Source organism: Neospora caninum, chromosome IX (assembly GCF_000208865.1).
Source record: "Neospora caninum Liverpool complete genome, chromosome IX".
NCBI lineage: Eukaryota > Apicomplexa > Conoidasida > Eucoccidiorida > Sarcocystidae > Neospora > Neospora caninum.
The window spans coordinates 5,226,455-5,242,512 of NC_018390.1; the positions used below are offsets into that span (position 1 = coordinate 5,226,455).

The 16,058-nt window shown below is 51.9% G+C and overlaps 1 protein-coding gene across 1 annotated transcript in view; it reads right to left on the minus strand.

The window, feature by feature from the left end:
- NCLIV_044570 (hypothetical protein) overlaps window positions 1-13,058 on the minus strand; it is a gene marked incomplete at both ends in the record, with an annotated part of 46,344 nt that extends 33,286 nt beyond the window's left edge. Inside the window, 20 exons of the mRNA XM_003881379.1 lie at window positions 162-351; window positions 914-1,102; window positions 1,570-1,943; window positions 2,639-2,771; window positions 3,097-3,291; window positions 3,717-3,944; window positions 4,374-4,649; window positions 5,050-5,130; window positions 5,566-5,673; window positions 6,073-6,216; window positions 6,886-7,020; window positions 7,458-7,535; window positions 8,208-8,459; window positions 8,849-8,976; window positions 9,383-9,542; window positions 9,890-9,994; window positions 10,284-10,452; window positions 10,930-11,052; window positions 11,610-11,808; window positions 12,809-13,058. Coding sequence (XP_003881428.1) covers window positions 162-351; window positions 914-1,102; window positions 1,570-1,943; window positions 2,639-2,771; window positions 3,097-3,291; window positions 3,717-3,944; window positions 4,374-4,649; window positions 5,050-5,130; window positions 5,566-5,673; window positions 6,073-6,216; window positions 6,886-7,020; window positions 7,458-7,535; window positions 8,208-8,459; window positions 8,849-8,976; window positions 9,383-9,542; window positions 9,890-9,994; window positions 10,284-10,452; window positions 10,930-11,052; window positions 11,610-11,808; window positions 12,809-13,058 — 3,517 coding nt within the window. The remainder of the gene's footprint in view (window positions 1-161; window positions 352-913; window positions 1,103-1,569; window positions 1,944-2,638; window positions 2,772-3,096; window positions 3,292-3,716; window positions 3,945-4,373; window positions 4,650-5,049; window positions 5,131-5,565; window positions 5,674-6,072; window positions 6,217-6,885; window positions 7,021-7,457; window positions 7,536-8,207; window positions 8,460-8,848; window positions 8,977-9,382; window positions 9,543-9,889; window positions 9,995-10,283; window positions 10,453-10,929; window positions 11,053-11,609; window positions 11,809-12,808) is intronic.
- Window positions 13,059-16,058: the final 3,000 nt, after the last annotated feature.

Below are 16,058 nucleotides of genomic sequence, written 5' to 3' on the forward strand. Positions count from 1 at the left end.
CATAGGACGCACGATATGTATATAAAAGTGTATGTAGGTTATGCCTCTCTCCTCATGTATATATAAATATATATATATATATATATATATTTATATATACATGAGGAGAGAGGCATAGATAGATATTCAGTTTTGCCATGATGGGTTTTGGCAATATTTACCTGATTCCTTTTCTCGAATGTAAGTGAGCGTTTCCATCACATGTCGCAAAGCATCAATGTCGACGACTTGGCGCTTCAGTCGCTTCGACATCTGTCGAATTTGCTCGGTTAAACTTTCGAGTTTCTGCTTCGCCTGTTGATGCAGTTCGTTCAAGTACTGAAGATTGCATCCTCGGACTAACTCGGCGAGCTGCGCAGAGACGAAACGTGCGGAGAAACCAAGGTGAAAAGACACCCTTTCCCCTGGCGCCAGCGGCCACATTGGCCCGGACGCCCGAAAACGTGTCCGAACACTTTTCTGTTTTCTGTACAAATACAAGTATGTAGACAGATGTTTGTGTGTACAGGCAGGGGGTGTCCACGAAAACGCAGAACCAAGACTCACAATTTTTGTGGTCTTTTTGAATCAGGAAGTAAAACAGGAGGGAAGCCAGATAATATGGCGTGACTTACAGTTTCCTACGAGCACATGTCTTTCTTGAAAAGCTCAATTATATCCGTATGTATTTATTCAAGTTTCATAGGTATGTATATGTGTATCTCTAGTTACCCGTATATATATAGGGGTACATTTTTGTGTGTGTTTGTGTGTATGTCAATTTTTGGGGGGTTTAGGTTTGCAGACGTGTGTCTTTTGGAAATGTCCACGGGAGACTGTTTTTCGGCGTGAGGAATGTGTCTCGGGCCTTCTCCTTCCGACAGCGTCTTTGTGGATGCGGCGAGTCGTTTCTCGTCAACAGTGCCATCCCTACCTGGCTGATGAGACCGCTGGAGTTCAACAACAGCACACCGATCGCAGTGTTTGCTTCCATCGTTTGCAACTTCGTCTCGACGTCGACAAAGGACCGGAGATTTCGCTCGAATTCATCCAGCGACGGCTTTTGGGCTGCAAAGGCCGCGAATGTGTCGCTCGTTGACTGTGTCCACAGCCACGCAAACGTCTGCGTCGGCCGGAGACGCAAAAGGAGGCACAACAGGTGGTATGGACAGAGCAAAAGCGTCACTTCCACGCCTCTAAGCCGGCGAAGCGACGCATCTCTCTGAGGCGTCTGTGCACCTCTTGAAGTGAAAAACGCGAAAGAGTGTCTGAAACGCTCTGAGGGTTGGGCACGCGCCGCCTGTCGGTTCTCCAGTTGAAGCGCAAACCAGAAGACGAGCCCTCTTTTTAAGAGGAAAGATACAAAACGGCAACAAAGAGCATGCACAAATACCTAAATGTGTTTGTGCGCGTGTGCGCATGAGTGCAGCAAGGTGGGTTTGTGTCTCTGTGTGTTTGTGCGTGTGCACAGGTTGGCGAAAGTTGTGGAAAGGTTTGAGATCGAAATGAGGGTGCATGCATAAAGGCGAGCACACTCTGCTCTTCTGCCTCGTTCCCTGTGTCAGGGGGCTTTTGGATACCTCCTCTTACATCGAATTTGCTGAGGAATTTCGCCACTTCGTCTCGCGTGCCTTGTATGGAACCGGTCAGGAGGAGGAGGATCTTCAAGATTTCTCGGTCCTCCGCAATTCGACTGTGGAAGCTTTCGCCTTCTCGCTCCGCGCTGTCCGCCGACGCAGCCTCCAGCAACCCCGCAGTCTCTCTGTCGCCCAGTTTAGCAGTCTGCTCCGCTTGGAGAAACGCTGGGGGAAGGGACACGGCCCACGGCTTCACTTTCTTCGAGCAGGTTAAAATCGCAAGAGCCGACTGGTTGATGGCGCTCTGAATTTCCTCCAGAGAAGGATGCAAACGAACTCCTTGCCCATCCAACTGGAGCTCCACCTCGAAGAACGGGGCGGTGGCCTCTGCGAGAAAGAGCGGAGAAGGCGCGAAAAAGAAACACTTGCCACGAAAAAGTGTGATGCATGCAGAAGCGAGACAAAAAACTCCCAGTTTGCGAGAGAGACAGACGGAGGGATGTCGTCCCGGAGGTAAGAGAGTCTTGCACACATATATACATACGTGCACGAGAAAGGGCGAGGTACGTGGGGAGAGCGTGTGCGACTGTGCAAGCCTGCACGGGATCTCCGCTCTTGCGATGGATCCGTTTTCTGCATATTTCCGGATGCATGCGCTGCCGTCTGTGGAGAGCGGTCGCGAACCTGCAGCGAGACGGTTGGGCTCGAGGAAACGCCCTTGACTGTATACGCACTCGCGCAGATGCATGCATTCTGATTCACTCCTCTACACACAGATCTGTACAGGTCCACACCTATAGATACAGGGCGACCAATAGACATTCATCTTGATATAGATCTGCAAAGAGAGGTTCATGCAGAAGGGCAAATGCAGCTACAGACAGATGCAGATCGACACAGGTAGGTACACACACATGGGATCAGTGCAGGAGGGAAGGCAGATGTGTGGCCGTGAGCACACACACATGTCTATTCGAGGTTACAACGTGTTTATATTTCGTGGTTTGTCTGTCGTGGGTGCCGGAGCGCGTCCGTCTCATACGGCCCAGTTTCGAACAAAGTGTTTCAGCGAGGGAACGTACCTGCTCGGTTGCGACGAGCCTGAAGCCTCTCTTTTAGGCACAAGAGAGAGTTCTTTGTTGAGTTCAGCAACGACGTGTACAGATTCCACTTGTACTGAGCCTTGATTTTGACGATGTCCTCTTTCTGCACAGGCTGAAGAATCGGGCGTCACCACGACGAAAAACATGCAAAACGGGGTTCCTTTTTAACTGAAGTCTGCCATTCTGCACGAAACACGACGCGTGTGTGCGGCTGCTCCACTTGTTTTCACGCAGACCGGCCTTTCGGTGAGTCTCTCGGTCTCCTGTCGTCTCTCCTTCCAGGTGCGTCGGTCTCTTTCTCGATCTTTTGTCTTGTTTCTCACGGATACACCTCTCTGCGAGGCTCTCGGCCCCTCCCTTCGGGGCGTCTCCGCGCTGCTTCTCGTCTTTTTTCCAGAAGCGCGCGCGGTCGAGCGCTTGTCTCTCTCTTTTCGCACCTGGATGTTTCGCTCCAGTGGGGAGCTCAGACTGGTACGAATGAGGTCGTGGACGGCGCATTCGATCTCAACAGACCGCCCGTTCAGCTGCGCGGCGATTTGCTTCACGTGGCTTTCTTGCAGCTCTACGAAGCTTTGAAGCGAGACGACTTCTCCCGGCTTGGGCACGTCCACCAACAGAACGCGCGAGAGAGACTGCAGCGGAAAGGTGAAGAGCGAGGGCAAAGGAACACAGTCCCACGCACACGCACACCTTTTCTCTGCCTCGCTAAAGGAGACCCGACACTTATCCATGTGCACGCGTCGACGCGAAGACACGGCTGCCTATTTGCATATCTACGTGTAGAGAAAGACAAGAAGAAAAACCCGAGGTAGCTCCTCTCGTGCCTAGACGCCTCGGTGGAGATTGACACACACGCATCTAGAAAGAGACAGAAAAAGAGAAGCCGCAGCTCTACACAGAAAAAGGAGACACGCACCTCCACGTCTGTCAATTTGCGTGTATGTGTGGAGCGATCTACGCATTTGTGTACAGAGGCATTCCAGGGACTCGGCAGGCCGCTGTGGATATGCGTGTGTGTATCGCTCGTTTTTTTCGTCTCAAAGGGCAGGTGCGGTACCAGGAGGCTGCTGTCGATTCGGTTTTCGACAATGTCGTTGACAATGATGACCAGTTGCTCGAGCTTGGAAAGCCCTGCGTAGATGCTTTGCAAATAGCTGTCAACGTTCATCGAAGTCCACGTGAGACTCGTCGTGCCCGGCCTCAGAATCTGCTCCATGCTGTCCAGGTGAGGCTGAAGAAGAGCTGCGGTGATTGGACGGACCATCGAGGTGATGCGGCGGTACTCCTGGAAAGAAACCCGACGAGACAAATCAAGCGAAGGCAAGCAGAGACTGAGAAGAAGAACAAACGAAGGAGAAGGAGAAGATGGGAAAACCGAGGGAGAAGAAGGAGAAGGGCTGGATGGGGTGAGTTGTTTTGTGTTGTCTCGTCTGAAGGAAAAGGTCTCTATGGCGTTTGAGGAACCGAGATACTGCAGCACACGCAGTAGGTGAAGAACCGGACGGAACGAGAAAGGAAGACGTCTGGCTGCGTGGAGATACAACTCGGCGCGTTGTTCTGTACACGTGGATCATGCTCCCTCTCTACAGACTCCTCGCTTCCAAAACAGATACAAACATGTATATACATACATACATATATATATATATATATATGTATATATGTATATGTATGTATATATGTATGTATACAGTGGGGCGTGTCGGTCGCGTACAACCAGGACGTAGGTTAGGTCTTCGTAGTATCGTTTTAGTTTTTTTTCTCTTAGCAGGACGATTTTTGCATCTTCAGGGAGGTCGAGTCGGAGGCGATCGAGCGCCTTGGCTTCGCGCAGCAGCTGGACGAGGTCGAGGTCAAAGTTGACGAAGAGTTTTCCACTGGACGGATGACGCGCCAAGAGTGGGGCTTGCAGGCCGGCTCGGCTCGCCGGTACCGAGTCTTTCCAGGCCTGATGCCAGCGCAATTCAAACTCCACGAGCGTCGCCGCTACCTGAAACCGAAAAGAAAGAGACAGCGAAAAACGTCGAAAGGACGCAGAACGCAGAGAAAGAAAGAACAACCAGAGAGAAAGAAGGACGAAAAGAGAGAGAGGGAGAAGGAAGAAAAGAACGAGAGATAAGAAAGGAAAGAAAGAGAGAGAAGAAAGAAAAGAAGCGAGAGGACGAAGGTGCCGCACGATGAAGACGCGAGAGCGAGAGGAAAGCCGGACAGGTGAATGGGATGCGAAACAGAAGAGAAGATTCCGGCTCGGGTTGGGCCGCATACCGGCGCTTAGTGACCGTTTTTCACGACGAAGAAACCCGGCGAAAAGGCCGAGAGAAGAAGCCGGAACGTGAAAGGACGAAGGAAAGGAGCCAAGACTGTCCTCGCTCGAGGCGCCGGGTCCTCACCTTGTTGTAGAGTCGAACCGTCTTCTTCGCCTCGCGCGTGCTCAGCAAAAAGGGATGCTCTTCAAATTTCTTCATCGGACCCTAGAGAGAAAAAGTCGAAAACTCTCCACAAAAACCGTCGCCCAACTCAACCACGCAGAGCGATATCGCAAGACACCCGCCATCTCGGGCGACACATATCCACATCAATATATATATATATATATAAGTATACATATTTATAGGTATGTTTATACATATATGTATGCATGTGGAAATATGCATATATACAGTAGATCTTTATATGCATGTATTAAGCTACATTTGGATAGGCATGTGTGCACGTAGAGATGTATGTACAGCGGGTGTACACAGGTACATGCATATCAAGGGTTTGTGTTGATTTCTTTGCATTTACAGACATGCTTGTTTTGCGTCTCCTTTTGTAGGTTTGTACTTGGTTTTGTGTGTGTGTAGGAGTCTCTGGTTTCAGCAGCGCTAGCCTTTTGAGAGACGGCGAGAAAAGAACAGACTCACCTCGATTCTCTTCAGGAGGTGACGGGTCCAGATGATGCTTCCTGCGACAGGCGGCACGGCGCGGTCCCTCGGCGGATTCGCGCGAAGGCGTTCGTACTGTTCTTGAACCTAGCATAGGTCCGAGAGCAGACAAGTCGCGAAGAAAAGCCATGGCACGCGAGAAACGCGCAGGAAAATGACGGGGACAAACGCGGGGAAATGCTGGGAAACTCCTGAAAGAGCGATCGTGGGGGCACGTTAAGAAGCGCGAAGGCCGAAGCGGAGAAACCGAGGAGAAACTAGAGGCGAAAAAACAGGAAGAACAAGAGGCACGCGACAGGGAAATGAAGGTCGGGAACAGGAAGGAAGAAGAGACCGGAGAAGAGGAAAAGACGGCGATTCGCGCGACACCAGAGGAGACAAAAGCGAGGTGGAGATAACCACTTCTTTGTTTGCGAGCAGGATGCCTCGAAGAGGCGATCTGTGTGAGTAAGGAGGCGGCGTCAAAGAACGCGAGAGAAGGCGTACCTGTTGGAGATCCCACCCGAATCTGTGGAAGATTATGGTGATTTTGTTTTTCAGTTCGCTCTTGAGATTTTCGCTGTGGACGATCGACTGGAACTTCTTGAGCAACTGCAGCGAGGCGTCTATCGACGTGGTGGACTCAAACGACTGTGTGAAACCCAAGACAGGGGGGGGGGGGGGGGAAGGAAGAGCGAGGAAGAATAAACGCGAGAGCCACAAGGCGGAAAGAACCGAAAAGGAGAGAAGTATGGTTTTGCGCGGCGGTCGCACACGTGGGGCGGATGCAACCGGTGGAGACAAAAACCTCGAGACGCAGCCGATTCTCGACGGACGCCGCCTTGCTCGACGTCTCTTCCCTCAAGTAGAGAAGCAGAGAGTACGAGAAAACAACAGAGACGGAAAACGAAAGAGACAGAAAACACCAGAGACAGGAAACAACGGAGACAGGAAACGAAAAGGAGAGAACCAGAAAGAGAGAGAAACCGAAAGAGAGAGAAACAGAGGCTGCCGTGCACATGGAAGAAACTCTGCAACGGGTCGAGTCTAGCTTGCCAGTGTACGCTCTCTCCCTCGATTCGCAAGAGGTGCTCTGCGTCTTTTTTTCTCGAGGTGACGTCTCTTTCTCTTCCTGCCTTTCTGTGAAACCGGCAAGCGCGTGTGTCTGACTGCTCTGTCACGCCTCTGGGACTGTCCAGCATCGTTTGTGGAGCGCAGTCGTGGGCCTTTGAGGCTGCGGAGAGAGTGAAGATGCGGAGTGAGTTGGCATCGACGGCGTTTCTCTCGCAAAGGGGCGGAACGAGATGCGGCGGATTTTACTTGGTTGATGAACGGCTGGAGGGCTGCCTCCAGATCGGCGACGCGCACGGTGAACTCGACAAAGTCGCGGTCGAATCGGTTGTTGGTGAAGTCGAGCATGTCATGTCTCTTGGCGCGGAACTCTGCAAGGATTTGCTGGCGCGCAAAAACCGGCAAAACGCAAAAAGGAGAAGTAAAACGGAGGGACAGAGCAGGGAAAGACTTGAGAGAACGAGACACAGGGAGAGAAACAGAGAGACGAGAACAGAGGAAGAAAGAGAGACGGGGAGGGAGGAAGAGAGAGAGACGGGGAGGGAGGAAGAGAGAAAGACGGGGAGGAAAAGAGAGAGACAGGGAGGAAGAGAGACATGGAGACAGAGAGAGATACAAGAAAGGAGAGATTTGGAGAGCCCGAAAACAAAAGCTCAGATGCACTGGGCGATCTCAAAAGCAGCCTCAATCGCCGGGGCCTTCTTGCCTCCCCGACGTAGGCAACACAGACAGACGCGAGAGAGTTTGTGTCGAACTGCGAGGACCAGGAGCGGAGCTCAGACGGTGAAGGCGTCTCCTCCTGGGGTTGTTTCCCCTCGTACCTTGAAGCGTTCGACAAAGGCCTCCATGCCCTCGAAACAGTGTCGCGAGATGCTTTGGAACTGCCGGATGATGGAGAACTGGAAAGACAAAAGTGAAGCGAAGTGCGCGGGAAGAACGGTGGTAGGAGACAGAGAGACGCAGGAGGAGACGCAAAAGGGAAATGGAGAGGCGAGACGTTAACGGGAAAAAAAGAGGCAGGCAGGTCCCCCCCCCCCCCCGGAGACCACCTGGAAGGCCGAACCCCATCTACGAGCGCTAGCCGTCCATCCGTTAGGGAATCGAGAAGCGTTGTTTTCGCTTCGAAAGCCCTGTGCTTCTTTTGAGCTTGGCTTTGCCTCCCTCGTGACATCAGCGAGCGTCGCGCCAGGGACAAACCCCGCCGTTCTCTCCTTTTCCAGAGACTGTTTTGTCCCCCCCCCCCCCTCAGAACCCGTGTCAACCCAGAGGCAGAGGAAGCTCAGAAGGTGAACAGAGCCCGAGACGAGACAGAGAAGAGAGAAGAGAGAGAGAAGAGGGAAGGGAGACGGAGAAGCCGAGATGCCGGAAGTGAAGTTGTCGCGTTTGTGTGACGGGGAGCTCGACGAGGCACAGGGCCGAGGAAACGTCTTTTAAACGTCTTTTCCTTCGAGCCCAGGAGTTTGTGGACGAGACTGCGGTGTCTCCACACTCGTTCGCGAGGAAACCCGTGCTCGAGCCTAGCGGTGTGCTGAATGTGACGGCGCCAGTTGCAGACAAAAAACTCCGTTTACCAGCGTGATGAGCTTCAACACGCGCCGGCAGAAGAGGTCCATGCGGCCGAAAATCAGGTGTTCTGAGAAGTCGAATTGTTTCCCCTTGGGCATGGTCAGCAGCTTGTCCTTTGTTATTCGGTAGTGTTCGTGGTACGCTTCGTTTAGCCGCGAACACGCCTCCAGCTTCTGAATGATTTCCTCAGGTTCCCTCTTCCAGAGCTGCTGGTGATGCTCGTCAGCCAGAATCCCCTTCTTGCAGTTTGCAATCATCTGGGCAGGAAAAGGGAATGCCGACGCAAGTCCCACAAACGAGAGCGTGACAGCGAGAGAGCGAGAGAGCTACAGCGCGGAAGAGAGGCGTGGATGCGAGTCAAGATCGGGATGCGGAGGAGGCATTATAAATGGAAAAGCAAGACGCAAGCCCTCCGAGTCGTTTTCGCGCCCATCCAGGCTGTCCGGGAGTCCTGCGTTTTTGGATCATGCGTGGAAACGTGTGAGGATGCCGTGCCCAGACAGAGACACGCCTGAAGATCTGCATCTCCTCCTTTCCGTATCTAGAGGGAAGAGTCATTCGATGGAGAGAACAAAACGCACAGCGCGCGCCGGCACGCCCCGACAAGGCAGACGCAGCTGAGGAAACCGACTTCCTCCGTGTGTACCTGGTTCGTGATTTTGATGAAGAAATTTGTCATTCGCTCGGTAGTGTTGTAGTGGCGAGAGATCGAGTGAATCATCGTGAGGGCGTTCATCAGAGCTCCGAGATTGTCGATGATGTTCTGGGGAGTGCCTGCCGGCAACCCAGACAGAATCCCCGAAAAAAAGGGTATGCAAGGGCAAATGCTGGTCTGGCGGTGCATGCATGCTTAGAAAACAGCGGAAACGTGGTGATTTAGAGAGGTGGGCAACGACAGATGTAGATGCCAATGCACATACATCCACACGTTCACATACACATACAGATAGACTTAAATCCAGAGACTGAGTTACACTAGATAAAAAAACGCACCTAGATCGACTTTCACAGATGTAGATATATGGATATAGAGGTACGAATGCGGACAACTGATAGTGTTCGTGTAGCTATTCGGATACATGCGTACTTACACATATATATACATATATATCTACACATATATAGATATACTTTTATATATACGTATATCCTCGTTTTTATTTCGAGTTTTTCTCCACACCTGTGTAGAGAGGATCCATGAAGTTTTGAAGGGTGCTCAAATACTTGACGTTGTCCTTTGCCTCATTGAACGCCTCAGTGATGGCTGTGTCGATTTGCTTGCATCGCCGGAGCGCGTGGAACACAGTTTGTCTCGACTTCGGGGTAGCCTCCGTGCTTGTCTGAAAAGAAAGCGAAGTGCCCAGAAGGAAGCGAACCTCAGAGGCGCAGAGGAAATCCGGCCCTTTCTTTCGGTCCACCTCCTTCCCTGGTTCCCCATTGGCACGGCCATCTTTATACAGAGAGACACCTAATCGATGTACATTTGTTGTATGCATATACATATATATATATATATATATATATATATATGTAAATAAAGATATACATATAAAGAGGTGGAGGTGTAGGACAGGTGTATGTGTGTTGTCGCTTGTCTCTCTGCCGTTTTAGAATCGGTTGGAAAAGCGACTTTTCCTTGCCCCTGCGGTCAGCCTCGCCTCAGGTTTCCCCCGGCTTTTGCGCTCACTTTGCTGACCGCGTATAGCGTTTGAAACACCAGGCGGCAGTTGTCGCTCTTCAGCTGCTCGATGATCGAGTTCAGTCGCTGCATGCGGTTCCGCCAATATTCGATCTGCACGCAATTGCGGCCACGCAGACGGAAAAAGGCCCAGGTCTTGGCATCGGAAGAAAGAAAACGCGCGCCTCCACCGGGGGTTAAGGGGCGTGGGGAGGTATATGGGATTCTGGAGGAAACTATGAAGAGGTTCGGCGAAGGCTCGTGAGGAGAGAAACGGCGCAGCTTCTCTGCCACGCAGTCTGGTGTGTCTCCCTCTTTACGTTTGTTCCAGCTTCCCTCCCGTTCGCTGCCTGCGCTCCTTGTCCTTTCGCTGTCTGTTCAGCCTTCCTTGGCCGCTCCTCACCTCGCTGCGGGGGCCAGCGTCGGGCGGTTCGTGGCTGTTGTCGAGAGACGTTTCCAAGTAATTCTCGATTTGGCGACACCAGTCCTCGAGGAGCGTTTCAAAGTGGAAAACGGCTTCGGGATTCTTCGCGGCTACCGCGGGGTCTGAGCGCTCTTCTTCGGACACCTTTCTGCAACAGAGAGAGACACGGATTTTGTCTCCGGGGCTTTTAGAGAAAGGAGTTGGGAGGAACCGACAGACAATCCGAGCGTCTCGGCCAACCAGGGGCGGGGGCCGTGCGAGCCTCTCGCTTTCCGCAGACCGGCACACAGCACAAGAAAGATCCAGTAAGGACGAGCGATGCAGCACAATGCATCTCGAATGCATCTCGAAATAGCCATCGGTCGCTTTTCAACTCCCCAAAGGACAAAAGACGGAAACGCGACACACACCCTGGACATACCAGATTTATGGATGCAGAGAAACATGGATATATCCATAGAGGCTTATAATATATATATATATATACAATCGCACATGAACACTCATGTAGATACGCATATATATACATATACATAAAACATATATATACATATATATACATATATATATCTGCATTCTGGATTTGTGGCTGTTCACAAGTGAGAGTCGACCGCTGGGAACTTACGAAGGGTCCGGTTTGCGGAGTTCAATTCCACAGGAGAGGGAGTGAATCGCGTCTGAGAGATCTTTACAGAAACTCCGGAAAGTCCCGACGAAGTCCCTCCGCTGCTCCGGTGGGCAGTTCTTCCTGAACGGAAAAAATCCAGAATCGAGAATCCACGTTCAAACGAAAACACGCGATTGCACATATCCGACAATTGCGCTTCTTGCCAGCAGCGGCACTTAAAAATAGATCGCGATAGGCAAAGAGCCGTAATAGGGTCGTGAGAGTTCGAGACAAGCACCTAGATGCATTCTACATACTGACAAATATAGATATCGATAAAGAGATGCATGCGTTTAGCTGAGACGAGGACACCTCACTTGGCAGCTCTTCCTGCGTAGACAGAAAGGCCTCACACTACAGCCACAAAAGCTGCACGCAACCGGGACTATATATATATATATGCATAGATGTGCATATCTGTACAGTTAGCTACATATAAGTATGTATGTATCGATACCCTTGTGAATACGAGTAAAGGGAATTATGAATGGTTGCTCCCCTTCAAACACACCGACGCTTCTAGAAACGAACTCATATATACATATATGTTTATGTATGGCTGCAGGTAAGCGCAAAGGCGTTCAAAAAAGCGTAGTCATTTTTGTGAGACGTTTTCGTCGTTTCTGCTGTTTCCGGACCATTCATGCTCGCTGAATCGCTCGACAATCGGGAGGAAGAGATCGGTGAGAGTCACGTCCAAGCTGGCGAGCGGGGTCAATGCAATTTCCCCAAAGATCACCTCGCCGTCAGAAGACACGTTCAAATTCGCCGCTTTTCCTCTCGGAGTCGTTTTGAGGAAGTAAATGGAACGCGAGTGCGTACCAGACTCGGAACCATCTGCAGAGAGAAAACAGAGGAGAAAGGCAAAGAGTGACTAAACGCGAGAAAAGAAAGAAACGCAGAGAGACAGAGGGCAAGAGAGCCTGGAAGCGAGGAAGAAGAGATGGACAGGGGCAAATCAGAGACATAAAGGAACAAGGAAGCGAAAACAGGGAAGAGACAGGGAGCAACAGAGCGGGAGAAAGGACGAGCCATGAAAATGTGTCCCTCCGACTCCCTGAGGAGAGTGTGCAGGGTGGGGAAGTTCGGGGAACTGCCGTGGGGTGTATCGTTCGAGAGGAAAAAAACCGGAGCAGAAAAGGAAGAGGAAGGGAAAGGCCTTTCCATGAAACAAATGCTTTCAGGCTGAGACGTTCAGCTGCATTCTGCTACGTGGAGCTAAGGCGGAGACGCTGTAGGAGGCACATGCCGCCAGGTGTCTCCGTCTCGGAGAAAAAAAGTGAAAAACGAGCCTCGAAAATGGAAAGGGGAAAGGCTAGTCGAAGGACGGGAACAGCGCCTGGAACCCGAAAAAGCGAGAAAAAGAGAGGGAGTGTGCATTTTCTGCTAGTCCTGCTTTCGGTGCGCAACGTTGTATACAGGAAAACGAGAGAGAACGTTTCCCGAATTCCATGCCTTCCGCATTGATGCTCTCTCTCTTACGACTGTGTGTCGTGTGTCTCTACAGATGTGTGTCTGTTTTCGCCTGTGTGGCAGCTGACTGTGTTTTGCCTGATCGCCTTCGCTCCGCAAATTGAGACTCTTCACCGGGTGCGTGTGCTGCGCTCTCTCCTCTGTGAACATGTCTTTCGCTCTCCAGTCCGTTTTTCCTTTCTCTCTCTACTCCTTTCTTTTAGCCCGGTCTTCGTCTCCATTCTTCCCTGCCCTCGCTGATTCGGGCGTTAAACGCTTCACAAAAGCGGTCCTCTGGTGGATCGCAACGCGCGGAACCAGACGTGTGTTTTTCCTTTTCACCCGCTGACCCAGTCAACTCGGCAGTAGGCAGAGAGAGACTCACCAGTGCAAACCAGCTTGGCGTCGAGACGCTGGTCCCCGTTCGAGGCTCCAGGCAGGCTTTGCGCGTCTTTGCCTTTTTGGTATCCGAAAAGAAGGTACTGTCGCCGACTGGCGCCCGAGAGAAACTTTTCGATTTTAGGGTAGAACTGCCCGCGAAACGCAAACTCGACGGCTGCTTCTTCGTTCTCTAACTCGAAGGCCGCAACCACTTGCGAGACCATCCATCGATGGCGGGGATGCAAAGCCGCCATTTCCGAGAGAAAAAGCAAAGTTTGTCCGGGGGTGTTCACTGTGCATGGGAGAGGTCACCTACGACTCCAGGAAGGGTTACCTATATATATATATATATATATATATATATATACGTGCGTGCACGTGTGTACATGTGCAAATGCGTAAGAGGTTGAGAGCCTGGTGACGCCGGCGGAAAACGCGGGGGGGAGACAACCTGTCTTTACGGTCGCGAGGAAAGTGGAGAGAAAGGACTGGACGCCTTTCTGGCTGTTTCTCGTCTTACAAAGGTGCAAAGGCTCCGAATCGTGTCCAACGGCCAGGGCCCCAAGCCGCCTGTCTGGTGTTTCCCCCTCCCACGCACAGGACGCGCGACGCGTGGACTCTTTTCAGAACCTCGCACGTCCTGTTTCGCATGCGGTCTACACTTGTGTCGCTTAGTCGAGAAAGGGTGTTTTGCCGCACAGGGGAGAACGGCCATTCGCCGGCAGCAGGACTCTCCGCTGCCGAGCCTCGACTGTCCTTGCAGCGCGAAACTCGCAAACTGCGCCACAGAGAGAGGCAACTCGAAGGATCTGGGACTTTTTCCGTCCCTGCCTCCAGCTTTTGCGGTTTCAGAGGCGAACTAGATCCTGGGAGGAAAGCAGGAGGAAGACGCGACTCGGCGACGGCATCGAGCCGCGCTCGGCGGTCGCAAGCACCTGGGACTGAGTAGTCAGTTGCGAGACCGGGAATCTTTCATTTGAACGCTACTCAGTTGAGAGAACAGGAATCGTTCATTTGAACGCGACTTCAGCAAGTGCGAAGCCAGGACCTTCCCCGCGGCGCAAAACGGCCCGAACAAGGCAAGAAGATTCGACCGGTTCAGAAGATGCCTCTGAAAAGAATCCAGAGAGACCGTGTTTCCCGGGAGAATGGTTCACGCGTTGGCCTGCTCTACTCGAAGACAAACGCCCCGCAGGCTTTGCGGTGGTAGGGAGGAAACGCTATGGTGGAAGGAGATTCGTGAATGGGGTATTTCAGCATCGTATGTGTCGCCTGGTATTTTGCTCTGTTGTTGTTGAAAAAGATGCAGAAAATTCAGGTGACCGCTGGACAGCTGCGAGTGACAACTTTGCGTACGGAACCTGGGGCACACACACCGGAGGCGATTGCAAAACGTGCTCTCGTTTCTCGGAAAAAACAGAGAGGAAACGCCGATCTTCGGCACCTCTTTGAAATGCCATGACTTGGAACACAGAAAGTCTGACGAGAGAAAAGGGACCAGAGTTCCTCTCTTCTTGTCTTGCTGTACCACGGCAAACGCGAGAAAAATAGCAAGGCGCTGAGGTTCACAACCCCACCCGTTGTCTTCGAAAATAAGACACCTGCAGGCGAGTGTTTTTGCACACGAAACACCCGCCACGTTTCTTGTTCTCTCGTATCTGTCACTTTTGTTTCCATCTCGTGCTTCAGTTTGCGTGTTCATCCGTCGGTAAAGAAATCCTTTCTTCTGCGTTTCGAGGCAGGGGTCGGTGTCCCGGTTGGAGGCGTGGCAGGCGCGTGTACACCCGAAACAGTACACACTTTCGTGCTGTTTGTTTCGGTCCTTCGTGGACGCGTTCATGTCTGTGCTCTCAACCGGACGCCCCGCCGAGAAAACGGAAGAAAGCAACCGGACTCTCGATGTAAAAAAACCCTAAACGGAGACAGCCTGAAGGCGGGGCATCGTGCCTTCTCTGTGCACAGAGAAACCTGTGCAGTCGAGAAGTTGCGGCGATCTCCTGCGTTTTCTTCTGGAAATCTTCTGGCGAAGTCACGTTTTGACTGCTGAAAAGCTCCGTGACGGCCCCTCCTTCCACCGAAATCCTTTCTGTGGAAGTTCTCGAGGGGAGGAAGGTTTTCCTACGAAGGAACGCAAAGTCTTCACGGCACACCGACCGAGAGAAGACGTGTGCTCTCTCCATTCACATGTGCGTTTCTGACGGGTTTCCGCGCGTGTGCGCGCTAGTTGTGAGATTCCCTTTTCCCTCCTAAAGTCCCTTTTGGAGAAGAAATGGGGACTGACAACGGCGGCGAATGCAAACCCGTGTAGGGAAGGCCTCCCGAGACGGCGGGTTGCGCCTTTCCCTACGTTCGAGGCGACACTAGTGACGGAACTCGTGGTCTTTGTCCATATCTCTCTCCAGCAGAGAGACACTCGAGGATGAAGGCTCTGTTTCAGTCGCGGGTTCGATCCCGGCCTCGACTTACTTTCCCTCGTCTGAAGACAGAAAACCGAAAATGTGGCTCCAGGCTACACAGCCAACGCGTTTGTGTGCTTGTCAACAACTCAACACATGTACAGTTGCATGCATAATCGGTAGAAATTCCAGTTTTTTGCTCATTCTTGTAGGACGACAGGATGATGGAAAACGGTGTGGGACGGCAGGTTACGAAGCTGGGAGATCCCCGCAGGTTGCCTCGTAGGGGTTGGTGAGAAGCGACGCCTTCCTCATTGCGTTTGACGATTCTCCGTTTGTGTGTGTCTTCGCAGCAAACTCCGTGGTCTTCGACGCCCTTAGTTTCCGGCTGAAGGATCGGATTTCTTTTGGATCGTTTTCCCTGTTCATTCTGCTTTCGAGAGAAGTGCGCCGAGGAATGAATCTGTCTCTCGTGGGGATTGTCAGCTGTTTGCGTCTGTGGTCGGGGTCTGTACATTGTTTCGTGTCCGTTTTGTTTCCGGCGAACAATCCCCTCTGACGGCAGGCCTTCCTTCAATTCTTTCCGTGCACAGAAGTGGAACTGACAGGTTGGCAGGCGTGCCTGGAAGCATTTCTCACTTTCGCCAAAAGGGAACAGGAGCTCGCCGTCTGCAACTAGCAATCGCTGTCATAGCAGCCCAAGTTAGAACAGAGTGTAGAGTCAGATTCCGGGGAATTCGATGCAGGTCCGGTTCCTCATATGTGTCAGAACCTTAAAGAGATACAGTTGTCTCGGCTCCACACGGCTGTCTTAGGAAGCCTAGCTCTCCTCTCATCGCTGGTGCTGGTGACGGCTGT